Raw genomic sequence first — 13,582 nt, forward strand, 5'->3', positions numbered from 1 at the left:
TTAAAAAAAAAATTGGAGGGAAGAAAAAGCAACAACAACAGAATCTCTGTTGTGTGTGTGTTTAACTTTATTGAATAAACGTAACCATTTTAAATGAACAGTTCAGTGGCGTTTAGTACATTCACAATGTTGTGCAACCACCACCTAAATCAAGTGCCAAAACACTTTGCTCACCCCAAAGAAAAAACAGTTTTCATTCTCCCCTCTCCCCAGCTTCCGACTACCACCAGTCTGTCTTCTGTCTCTATAGGTTTACTTATTCTGGATTCTTTGTATTAAAGGAATCACATGGAATCATACAATATGTGTCTGACTTCTTTCACTTGGCATCCGGTTTTCGAGGTCCATCCGTGTTGTAGCATGTGTCAGTATTTCATTCCTTTTTGTGGCTGAATAATATCCCATTGTATGGTTAGACTAGAATTTGTTTGTCTTTTCATTAGTTGACGGATATTTGGGTTGTTTCTGCTTTTTGGCTATTGTGAATCGTACTGTTGTGCACATTTGCGTGCAACTATTTGAGTACCTATTTTCAATTCTTTTAGATGTTTACCTAGGAGTGTGGAATTGTTTGGTCATGTGATAATTCTACGTTTAACTTTTTGAGGAACCACCAAGCTGTTTTCTATGGTATATATTTGAATAATATATTTGTATAAGCATAGAGAAGGATGTGAAAACATAGACATACCAGTTACCTTAGGCTGGTAAAAATGTGGACGGATTGGAGGAAATTAATAATTTCTCCATTGTCTGTTACTTCACTGGTTACAACGAGCATGAATTACTTTTAAAGATAAAAGTAGCAAAAAGAAAAAAGCATATAGAACAAAACCTTAAAAGAATATAGTATATATAGAAGCATAGTATAAAATTTTATAGAGAGTCAAGTGTTCCATAATCAAAATGAAGTATACATTTTTTTCTAAACTTCAGTGTTAGGATTTCTTTTTTTTTTTTAAAGTACATTCTAATCTTCCAGTAAAATTCTCAAGCTTCTAGGAAAATTGATTTTCTCCCTCTTTTCCTCTTTTTTGGAACACATTAATGATAGGTATTTAAAAATTCTTGACTGTTATTTCTAATATCTGAATTATTGTGAACCATTTGTATGCTTTTTTTTTTTTTCCCCTTGGTTTTCAGTCATAACAGCCCTATCTTTTAGCATGTCTGGTTATTTTTGATTAGATGGTAGGCACTGTGTTTTAAAAGTTGTAGAAGCCCCAGATGATGTCACTCTGCCCCAGAGAGGATTTACTCTTTCATCATCCCAGGCACATGGAGTGGGAGTTGATCATCTTAATCTAGTTCTCGTTTGGTCACCCTGTTCCTGAGGTTTGGCTCTCCAGGGTGCTGGACGGAGGGCCTGCTGCACTCTCTGCCCCACCCCACTGGCAGGTCTTAAACTAGGATCTTGGTTTCCTCGGCACCGTGAGACAGCCCTGAACGGCTCTGCTTTTCAGAAGGTATCTAGCTTAGCTTTTTAGCCTCCTGCTCCCTGCAGATTCAGCAAATGTTCTAAGGGAAAACTGGCTGTGTGTTTGCAGTCCCTCAAGTGTCCAGTGTCCCTCTAGCTTAGAAAGACCGCCAGAAGCTCTGCCGGTGTCTCTGTTTCTCCAGCAGTGGTTCTCGGCTGGGAAAAGCCCAGATATTCAGCTTCTTGCCCAGGCTCAGAGTCACAGATCTCCCCAGTGGCTGCAGAAGTCAAGTCAACTATTATTACCTCTGAGGGTTTTTTTGCTCTTCGGAATCTTAGTCCTTCTAATCTTCATTGCTTTGGCTGCTCTTTGATGTCTTTAAGCAGATTATCTTCTGTTTATCTGGTGTTTTCTTATTGTTCTTGGCAGAGTGTGATTCTGTGGCAGCTACTCTGAATTACCTGGAAGCAGAGGTTCCGTGTCTTTTAATCTTAAAAATCTTAGTTCAATTAATTGAACACTATTTTATTAGTGGGGGGAGGTAATGACTGTACAAAAAGATGGTTGGGAAATGTTTCCATGTTCTTAGATGTAGTTGTATCAGTTGTATTGATTTTTCTCCTGGGATTAGACTGGTTTTATGTCATTCATGTGATGTCACTGATTTTATATTCTGATCCTTTGAAAGGACTCTTCTTACTAAGCTAACTGTCGTCTTTTATTTAAACTTTGGATTTCTCATCCCTCTCCTTAATAGTCAGTACTTCCTAACCAGTTATCTACCCCATGGAGGGTTCAAGAAGAAAGAAAAGCACCGTTTACTTTCTCTGGAAATAAATGACTTGGCTATCTCCATAGTACCACAGACCTTGACACCCTGTTTGAAACCTACCTTTCTATTTAGTTTGAAGCCATCTTCACATGGTCCTTTCATGTTGTGAAGGTGTCTCTTTTTGTTGTTTGTTAATTTTTAGGTTGAATAGTCAAAAGTTTTTTACTTCTTGGTTCCCTGGCCTGCTCCACCCTGGGTCAGCAATGAATTTAAGCTGCTGGTCGACTATATATTGTTTTGACGGTATAAATTTCTAAGCTACACAGGTTCCTTTATGGTATTATTCTTTGGCTCTGTAAAAAATGCTAGAAAGCCAACAAAATGAGTAGAGATATATTTGGTGGCACGTCTTTGATCGTAACGAATTGTAGCTGGAAGATGGATTTCCCATGAGGCCACATGGTTCCTACTAGTTAAGCCTCTGTATTAGTTTCCTGAGACTGTTGTAACAAAGTGTACTACAAACTGGGCGGCTTAAAAGAACAGAAGTGTATTCTGTCATAGTTTTGGAGGCAGAACTCGATAATCAAGGTGTCAGCAGAGTTGGTTCCTTTTGGAGGATCTGAGGGTGAATCTGTTGCACGCCTCTATCCTGGCTTATACTGCTTACCAGCAAGCCTTGGTGTTGTGGCTGCACTGCTCCAATCTCTTTTTTTTTTTTTAATTTTATTTTATTTACTTTTTTACACAGCAGGTTCTTATTAGTTATCCATTATATACATATTAGTGTATATATGTCAATCCCAGTCTCCCAATTCATCCCCCCCAACCCCGCCACTTTCCCCCCTTGTGTCCATACATTTGTTCTCTACATCTGTGTCTCAATTTCTGCCCTGTAAACCGGTTAATTTGTACCATTTTTCTAGGTTCTAACGTATATGTGTTAGTATACGATATTTATTTTTCTCTTCCTGACTTACTTCACTCTGTATGACAGTCTCTGGATCCATCCACGTCTCTACAAATGACCTATTTTCGTTCCTTCTTAAGGCTGAGTAATACTCCATTGTATATATGTACCACATCTTCTTTATCCATTTGTCTGTTGATGGGCATTTAGGTTGCTTCCGTGTCCTGGCTATTGTAAATAGTGCTGCAGTGAACATTGGGGTTCATGTGTCTTTTTGAATTACGGTTTTCTCTGGGTATATGCCCAGTAGTGGGATTGCTGGATCATATGGTAATTCTGTTTTTAGTTTTTTAAGGAACCTCCATACTGTTCTCCATAGTGGCTGTATCAATTTACATCCCCACCAACAGTGCAAGAGGGTTCCCTTTTCTCCACACCCTCTCCAGAGTTTGGTGTTTGTAGATTTTCTGATGATGCCCATTCTAACTGGTGTGAGGTGATACCTCATTGTAGTTTTGATTTGCATTTCTCTAATAATTAGTGATGTTGAGCAGCTCTTCATGTGCTTCTTGGCCATCTGTATGTCTTCTTTGGAGAAATGTCTATTTAGGTCTTCTGCCCATTTTTGGATTGGGTTGTTTGTTCTTTTAATAATGAGCTGCATGAACTGTTTATGTATTTTGGAGATTAATCCTTTGTCCTTTGGTTTGTTTGCAAATATTTTCTCCCATTCTGAGGGTTGTCTTTTCATCGTGTTTGTAGTTTCCTTTGCTTTGCAAAAGCTTTTAAGTTTCATTAGGTCCCATTTGTTTATTTTTGTTTTTATTTCCATTACTCTAGGAGGTGGATCAAAAAATATCTTGCTATGGTTTATGTCAAAGAGTATTCTTCTATGTTTTTCTCTAAGAGCTTTATAGTGTCCAGTCTTACATAGGTCTGTAATCCATTTTGAGTTTATTTTTGTGTATGGTGTTAGGGAGTGTTCTAATTTCATTCTTTTACATGTAGCTGTCCAGTTTTCCCAGGACCACTTATTGAAGAGACTGTCTTTTCTCCATTGTATATCCTTGCCACCTTTGTCATAGATTAGTTGACCATAGGTGTGTGGGTTTATCTCTGGGCTTTCTGTCCTGTTCCATTGATCTATATTTCTGTTTTTGTGCCAGTACCATATTGTCTTGATTGCTATAGCTTTGTAGTATAGTCTGAAGTCAGGGAGTCTGAGTCCTCCAGCTCCGTTTTTTTCGCTCAAGACTGCTTTGGCTATTCGGGGTCTTTTGTGTCTCCATACAAATTTTAAGATTTTGGGTTCTAGTTCTGTAAAAAAATGCCACTGGTAATTTGATAGGGATTGCATTGAATCTGTAGATTGCTTTGGGTAGTATAATCATTTTCACAGTATTGATTCTTTCAATCCAAGAACCTGGTATATCTCTCCATCTGTTTGTGTTATCTTTGATTTCTTTCATCAGTGTCTTATAGTTTTCGGCATACAGGTCTTTTACCTCCTTAGGTAGGTTTATTCCTAGGTATTTTATTCTTTTTGTTGCAGTGGTGAATGGGATTGTTTCCTTAATTTCTCTTTCTGATCTTTCGTTGTTAGTGTATAGGAATGCAAGAGATTTCTGTGCATTAATTTTGTATCCTGCAACTTTACCAAATTCATTGATGAGCTCTAGTACTTTTCTGGTGGCATCTTTAGGATTCTCTATATATAGTATCATGTCATCTGCAAACAGTGACAGTTTTACTTCTTCTTTTCCAATTTGGATTCCTTTTATTTCTTTTTCTTCTCTGATTGCCGTGGCCAGGACTTCCAAAATTATGTTGACTAATAGTGGCGAGAGTGGACATCCTTGTCTTGTTCCTGATCTTAGAGGAGATGCTTTCAGTTTTTCACTATTGAGAATGATGTTTGCTGTGGGTTTGTCATATATGGCCTTTATTATGTTGAGGTAGGTTCCCTCTATGCCCAGTTTTGGAGAGTTTTTATCATAAATGGGTGTTGAATTTTGTCAAAAGCTTTTTCTGCATCTATTGAGATGATCATATGATTTTTATTCTTCAGTTTGTTAATATGGTGTATCACATTGATTGATTTGCATATATTGAAGAATCCTTGCATCCCTGGGATAAATCCCACTTGATCGTGGTGTATGATCCTTTTAATGTGTTGTTGGATTCTGTTTACTAGTATTTTGTTGAGGATTTTTGCATCTATATTCATCAGTGTTATTGGTCTGTAGTTTTCTTTTTTTGTAGTATCTTTGTCTGGTTTTGGTATCAGGGTGATGGTGGCCTCATAGAATGAGTTTGGGAGTGTTCATTCCTCTGCAATGTTTTGGGAGTTTGAGAAGGGTGGGTGTTAGCTCTTCTCTAAATGTTTGATAGAATTCACCTGTGAAGCCATCTGGTCCTGGACTTTTGTTTGTTGGAAGATTTTTAATCACAGTTTCAATTTCTTTACTTGTGATTGGTCTGTTCATATTTTCTTGTTTTTCCTGGTTCAGTCTCGGAAGTTTATACCTTTCTAAGAATTTGTCCATTTCTTCCAGGTTGTCCATTTTATTGGCATAGAGTTCCTTGTCTCTTAGGATGCTTTGTATTTCTGTGGTGTCTGTTGTAATTTCTCCTTTTTCATTTCTAATTTTATTGATTTGAGTTCTCTCCCTCTTTTTCTTGTTGAGTTTGGCTAATGGTTTATCAATTTTATCTTCTCAAAGAACCAGCTTTTAGTTTTACTGATCTTTGCTATTTTCTTTGTTTCTATTTCACTTATTTCTGCTCTGATCTTTATGATTTCTTTCCTTCTGCTAACTTTGGGTGTTGTTTGTTCTTCTTTCTCTAGTTCCTTTAGGTGTAAGGTTAGATTGTTTATTTGAGATTTTTCTTGTCTCTTGAGGTAGGCTTGTGTTGCTATAAACATCCCTCTTAGAACTGCTTTTGCTGCATCCCATAGGTTTTGGATCATCCTGTTTTTGTTGTCATTTGTTTCTAGGTATTTTTTGATCTCCTCTTTGATTTCTTCAGTGATCTCTTGGTTATTTAGTAACGTATTGTTTAGCCTCCATGTGTTTGTGTTTTTTACGTTTTTTTCCCTGTAATTGATTTCTAATCTCATAGCGTTGTGGTCAGAAAAGATGCTTGATATGATTTCAATTTTCTTAAGTTTACTGAGGCTTGATTTGTGACCCAGGATGTGATCTATTCTGGAGACAGTTCTGTGCACACTTGAGAAGAAAGTGCCATCTGCTGTTTTTGGATGGAATGTCCTATAAATATCAATTAAATCTATCTGGTCTGTTGTGTCATTTAAAGCTTGTGTTTCCTTATTAATTTTCTGTTTGGATGATTTGTCCATTGGTGTAAGTGAGGTGTAAAGTCCCCCACTATTCTTGTGTTACTGTCCATTTCCTCTTTTATAGTGATGTTAGCAGTTTTATAACTGCTGTTAGCAGTTGCCTTATGTATTGAGGTGCTCCTATGTTGGGTGCATATATATTTATAATTGTTATATCTTCTTCTTGGATTGATCCCTTGATCATTATGTAGTGTCCTTCTTTGTCTCTTGTAACATTCTTTACTTTAAAGTCTATTTTATCTGATATGAGTATAGCTACTCCAGCTTTCTTTTGATTTCCATTTGCATGGAATATCTTTTTCCATCCCCTCACTTTCAGTCTGTACGTGTCCCTAGGTCTGAAGTGGGTCTCTTATAGACAGCATATATATGGGTCTTCTTTTTTTATCCATTCAGCAAGCCTGTGTCTTTTGGTTGGAGCATTTAATGCATTCACGTTTAAGGTAATTATCGATATGTATGTTCCTATTACCATTTTCTTAATTGTTTTGGGTTTGTTTTTGTAGGTCCTTTTCTTTTCTTGTGTTTCCCACTTAGAGAAGTTCCTTTATCATTTGTTGTAGAGTTGGTCTCGTGGTGCTGAATTCTCTTAGCTGTTGCTTGTCTGTAAAGCTTTTGATTTCTCCATCGAATCTGAATGAGATCCTTGCTGGGTAGAGTAATTTTGGTTGGAGGTTCTTCCCTTTCATCACTTTAAATATGTCATGCCACTCCCTTCTGGCTTGTAGAGTTTCCGCTGAGAAATCAGCTGTTAACCTTATGGGAGTTCCCCTGTATGTTGTCATTTTTCCCTTGCTGCTTTCAATAATTTTTCTTTGTCTTTAATTTTTGCCAATTTGATTACTATGTGTCTCGGTGTGTTCCTCCTCGGGTTTATCCTGTATGGGACTCTCTGCGCTTCCTGGACTTGGGTGGCTATTTCCTTTCCCATGTTAGGGAAGTTTTCGACTATAATCTCTTCAAATATTTTCTCTGGTCCTTTCTCTCTCTCTTCTCCTTCTGGGACCCCTATAATGTGAATGTTGTTGCATTTAGTGTTGTCCCAGTGGTCTCAGGCTGTCTTCATTTCTTTTCATTCTTTCTTCTTTATTCTGTTCTGCAGCAGTGAATTCCACCATTCTGTCTTCCAGGTCACTTATCCGTTCTTCTGCCTCAGTTATTCTGCTATTGATTCCTTCTAGTGTATTTTCATTTCAGTTATTGTGTTGTTCATCTCTGTTTGTTTGTTCTTTAATTCTTCTAGGTCTTTTTTAAACATTTCTTACATCTTCTCGATCTTTGCCTCCATTCTTTTTCCAAGGTCCTGGATCATCTTCACTATCATTATTCTGGATTCTTTTTCTGGAAGGTTGCCTATCTCCACTTCATTTAGTTGTTTTTCTGGGGTTTTATCTTGTTCCTTCATCTGGTACATAGCCCTCTGCCTTTTCATCTTGTCTATCTTTCTGTGAATGTCTCTCCATTCTCTGTCTTCATCTCTCCATGGCCTTCCTCTCTGTGTCTCTTTGTCCCAAATCTCCCTACGCCTTTCTCTTAACAGGATATCTATCATTGGATTTAGGGCCCACTGTAAATCCAAGATGATCTCAACTCGAGATCCATCATTACAACTTCAGAGACCCTATTTTCAAGTAAAGTCACAGTCAGAGGTTCTAAGTGGACATACATTTTGGAGACTGCGTTTCAACCCAGTATAGCCTCCTTTCCTCTACTTCTGTGTCTTCACTGCCTTTTCGGATTCAGATAAGTGTGATTCTTCTACTCAGGGGAAAAGGGAGGCTTACTGAAGCTAAAACAGATTTCAGTTTGGCTCTATCCTTGACAGTTACAGAATCCAGAGTTAGAGCAATCACTTTTTACAGGAGGAGTGCCATTCTTTTGGTGTGGGCTAAGGAAGAAGAGTAGGATCAGTAGGTATAGTCTGGAAAGATTTTCAGTGACCAGGCACAGCTGATGGTACCAGCAGGTAAATAAACCTTAGATGTGTAAATGGAGGGTATTACCTTGTGGCTGTGAAACTCAGCAGTGCCTTTTTCCAAATTAATGTTTGGTGTGGGGTTTTTGTTGTTGTTGTTGTTGTTGTTTGTTTTAATGAAGTCTCATTTTAAGGGTGAGCCCCAGGTTGGAAGGTAAGCAGGTGTAGAAAATGAAAAGCAGAAAAAAAAGAAAGAAAGAAAGAAAGAAAGAAAATGAAAAACAGTGGTTCTTAAATTTCAGAAGGAGAAAGGTGAATTTTCTTTTGCCTTAAAATTTGGGGGAAAGAATTTTGGACTCATTACTTGTATGATAACCAGCAGCAAAAAGGCCAAGAAGGAAGAAATGTAGTGTTTGTAACATGTGTCAGGCCTTTTCAGTTTAAACTTTAGTGGAAGTGAAATGCAGCCAGTTCTTGGAATCATGAGATCATTACTTCTTTTTCTGCAGATCGAGGCGACTGGCAGAGGGAAAGAAAGTTCAACTATGGTGGTGGCAATAGCAATCCACCTTGGGGTGGTGACAGGCACCATCAGTACGAGCAGCACTGGTACAAGGACCACCATTATGGGGACCGGCGACACATGGACGCCCACCGTTCAGGGAGCTACCGACCCAACAACCTGTCCAGAAAGAGACCTTATGACCAGTACAGCAGTGACCGAGACCACCGGGGACACAGGGATTATTATGACCGGTATGCAGAGGGCCCTCAGACACCAGGCACTGACCTCTGCCAGGGGCTTACTATTTATAGGTGGAGAGACAAGCAACAGAAACTTAATGTATTTATCCATCCGATGCTCATTCTTAGCATGTGCCAGGCATGGTCCCAAGTCTGGTGCTGTGTTTCTGCCATCAAGGCATCTTCAGAGTGTTGGGGGAAAATCATGATGTAGGCAGCTGACATTGTGTGCTGAGTGGACGGTTGAAAGAATGGATTTTTGAGTTTTTCCTGAGGGCTGAGGAAGAGGGGAGGCTGGTGATTCTTGGTTTGGGCCCTGAAGAGTCAGCTAAGCAGAGAGAGATGGACTAGGCATCACAGGCCCAGGCCAAGGATAGGCCCCCAGGAAGGGATGCCCAGAAGATGAACAGGTTGGATGGTGGGGGTGGGGCTTGAATGCCAAGTTACAGGTTTTAAGTTTTATTCTCTGGGCCAAGGAGCCATTTATGGTTTCATCATCACACTTGTGCAGGGGGAGTTTTCTGCCGTCCTCTGAGGAAATCTAGAGAAGTGGTAGCCATAAAATATTAGGGTCTGCAACCAAAATGATGAAGCTCTGCGATACGCTGTCGGCCACACTAGGTGGGTCGCAGCCTGTGGTCCTTCCGTGCTAGGAGCCCACAGTTTAGCGGTCAGAGTCTTTTGAAGCTGTCCCTTCTCTACAACTATATAATATCATGATATGATGGGCCAAGGTTTTGTGAGAGTAGTTGTGAGAGTTAGCAAATATAGAAAGGGCTGAAGAGGTTTTATCTATTCTTCTTAATTTCAGGACTTAGCTGTACTTTAACTTCCTAGCAACTTTGGTTTCCCCTAGGCTAAAGACATGCTTTGACTGCACCTTGAATTTAACGTAGGAAAATTTCATATAAACATCTCCATGTCCTGCCTTCTTTTGGAGGATCTGGTAACACCAGGCTGCTTTAGCACAGCAGCTGTGGCCGAGTAGCAGAAGCCTCTGTTAGGAGGGGTCTGTACCCCTCACCCCCCACCCTTCTGTACCATCTTATCTGACTCCAGTGGGCATTTGCCCTACATTCTTTTGTGTAGATCTGTATTTCCATTTTGTATCATTTCTCTTCTGCCCGGAGGACTTCTGTTTTAGTGTGGGTCTGCTGGTGATAAATTCTTTTAGCATTTGTATGTCTGAGGAAATCTTTATTTTGTCTTCACTTATGAAAGATATTTTCTTTTGGGTATAAATTTATAGATTGATGCTTCCTTTCAGTACTTTAAAGATGTTCCTCTGTTCTCTACTTGTATTGTTTCTGAAAAAATCTGTCATCTTTATCTTTACTCCTCTTTACATAATATGTCTTTTTCTTCATCACTGGTTTTTAGCAATTTGATTATAATGTGCCATGGTATATTTTTCCTTATGTTTCTTGTGCTTGGGAATTCTTGGATCTGCACCTTTATCATTTTATCAGATTTGGAAAATTTTTTACCATTATTTCTTGAAATCCTTTTTTCTGTTCCCCCACTCTCCTTTGAGGATTTCAGTTACACCTATGGTAGGCTGCTTGAGTTTGTCTCACAGCTCACTGATGCTAGGTTTATTTTTTTAAATTATGTTTTCTCTGTTTCATTTGGAAAGTTTCTATTGCTTTGTCTTCAAGTTCACTAACATTGTCTTTTTCAATGTCTAATCTGCCTCGAGGCCCATTTATTGATAGTATATTTTGTATTTCTTAACATTGTAGTTTTATCTCTAGAAGTTGCATTTGGGTCCTTTTTTTTTTTTTTTTAATCTTCCATGTCTCTCTTTGACCTTTTGAAATCTGGTATACAGTTTCAAAATGGTATTTCTATCCTTGTCTGCTAATTCTGTGATTTGGGTCAGTTTCGATTGATTGATTTATTGCCTCATTATGGGTCTTATTTTCCTGGTTCTCTTCTTTTTCATATTCTTTTCCATTACGGTTTATTACAGGATATTGAATATAGTTCCTTGTGCTATACAGTAGGACCTTCTTGTTTATCTATTTTATATATGGTAGTTTGTATCTGCTAATCCCAAACTTCCTAATTTATTCCTCCCCCACATATTTTCCCCTTTGGTAACCATAAGTTTGTTTTCTGTGTCTGTGAGTCTCTGTCTGCTTTGTAAATGAGTTCCTTTGAATCATTTGTTTAGATTCCACATATGAATGATATGGTATTTGTCTTTCTCTTTCTGACTTACCTTCACCTAGTATGATCTCTAGGTCCATCCATGTTGCAGCAAATGACATTATTTCATTCTTTTTTATGGCTGAGTAGTATTTCATTGTGTGTATGTACCACATCTTCTTTGTCCATTCATCTGTCAATGGACATTTATGTTGTTTCCATGTCCTGGCTATTGTAAATAGTCCTGCTATGAACACAGAGGTGCATGTTTCTTTCTGAATTACAGTTTTGTCCAGATATATGCGCAGGAGTGAGATTGCTGGATCACATGGCAAGTCTTATATTTAGTTTTTTAAGGAACCTCCTCCGTACTGTTTTCCATAGTGGCTGCACCAACTTAAATTCCCACCAACAGTTGCAGGAGGATTCCCTTTTCTCCACCCCTCTCCAGCATTTGTTACTTGTAGACTTTTTATTGATGGCCATTCTGACCGGTGTAAGGTGATACCTTATTATAGTTTTGATTTGCATTTCTCTGATAATTAGCGGTGTTGAGCATCTTTTCATGTGCCTATTGACCATCTGTATGTCTTCTTTGGAGAAATGTCTGTTTGGTTCTTCTGCCCATTTTTTGATTGGGTTGTTTGTTTTTTTTGTTATTGAGTTGTATGAGCTGTTTGTATGTTTTGGAGGTTAACCCCTTGTCAGTTGCATTGTTTGCTAATATTTTCTCCCATTCCATAGGTTGTCTTTTCGTTTTGTTTATGGTTTCCTTTGCTATGCAAAAGCTTATAAGTTTGATAAGGTCCCATTTGTTTATTTTTGCTGTTATTTCTCTATGCTGGGTAGTTTTTGATTAGATACCTAGTTAAGTGCTGGACATTTTTGTATTCCTATAAACGTTCTGGAGCTTTGTATGAAACACAGTTAGGTTACTTGGGAACAGTTTGATGCTTTCAGATCTTGTTGTTAGGATTTGTTAGGCAGAACTGGAGCAGTGCTCAGGCAAAGGCTCATGATTTCCCACCACCGAGGCAAGGACCCTCATGGTACTCTACCGGTGCCCTTGGATCTTGAGGTTTTCCCATCTGGCTGGTGAGAAGAGAACAGGCACTGTTCCAACTCTGTGCGAGCACAGAGCACTGGCATCTCATCCTTTGCAGTGTTTTTTTCTCCTGGCCTTTGGGTAGTTTCCTCACATATACACCCTGAGTGGTATCCAGCTGAACACTCGAGGGGGAACCTTTGCTGCTCTTTGAACTTCTTTCTCTTTGTAGAACTTGCTTCTCTTGCACTCTACACTTTGAACACCCCCACCCCAACTCAGGAAGTCTGGGCTTCTCCTGAGCCGGTGCTTGTAAGGCTTATCTCATTAGTTTCTCATCCCATAGGGATCGCGGTTCTTTGTTACGTGACATCTGGTGTCTTGAAAACCATTGTTCCATACATTTTGTCCCTTTCTGATTGTTTCAGCAGGAGAGTAAGTGTAGCCCCTGTTACTCCATCTTGGCTGGAATATGGACAGTCTCTCTCTTTCCCTCCCTCCCTCCCTCCCTCCCTCCCTCCCTTCCCCTCTTCCTCTCCCTCCCTTCCCCTCCCTCTCCCTCTCCCTCCCTCTCTTTTATTCAGGTGAAATTCACATAACATAAGTTAATTATTTTAAAGTGAACAATTCAGAGGCATTTAGTACATTCACTGTGTTGTGCAAGCACCACCTCTGTCAAGTTCCAAAACACTTTCGTCACCTCAAAGAAAACTCTGTAACCACTAAGTAGTCACTCTCCATTCTTCTCTCTGCCTAGCTCCTGGCAACCACCAGTCTTCTGCATTCTGTTTCTGTGGACTTATTTAGTCTTGATAGTTTGCATAAATGGAATCATACAGTATGTGGCCTTTTGTGACTGGCCTTTTTGACGTTTACCATAATGTTTTAGAGGTTCATCCACATTGTAGCATGTATCAGTACTTCATTTCTTTTCATGGGTGAATAATGTTCCAGTGTATGTACATGCTACATTTTGTTTATCCATTCATCCATTGATAGGCATTAGAGTTTTTCCACCTTTTGGCTCCTGTGAATAGTGCTGCTGTGAACATGGTATATAAGTGTTTGTTTGAATATATGTTTTCAGTGCTTTTGGGGTATATACCTAGGATTGGAATTGTTAGTCAGTGGCAGTCCTATGATTAACTTTTAAGGAACCACCAAAATGTTTTCTACTGCAGCTGACCTATTTTACATTCCAACCAGCTATGTGTGAGAATTGCAATTTTCCCACATTTTCACCAACATTTATTTTTAGTGTTTTGA

At 38.9% G+C, this 13,582-nt stretch overlaps 1 protein-coding gene across 12 annotated transcripts in view; it reads left to right on the forward strand.

The window, feature by feature from the left end:
* The window catches only part of CHD2 (chromodomain helicase DNA binding protein 2), a 119,524-nt gene that overhangs the window by 101,651 nt on the left and 4,291 nt on the right, over positions 1–13,582 (forward strand). For all 12 annotated transcript variants that reach the window (XM_036843904.1, XM_036843905.1, XM_036843909.1 and 9 more), the window contains one exon: positions 8,886–9,132. In XM_036843904.1, coding sequence (XP_036699799.1) covers positions 8,886–9,132 — 247 coding nt within the window. The remainder of the gene's footprint in view (positions 1–8,885; positions 9,133–13,582) is intronic.

The sequence above is a fragment of the Balaenoptera musculus genome, chromosome 2 (assembly GCF_009873245.2).
Source record: "Balaenoptera musculus isolate JJ_BM4_2016_0621 chromosome 2, mBalMus1.pri.v3, whole genome shotgun sequence".
Taxonomy (NCBI): Eukaryota; Metazoa; Chordata; class Mammalia; order Artiodactyla; family Balaenopteridae; genus Balaenoptera; species Balaenoptera musculus.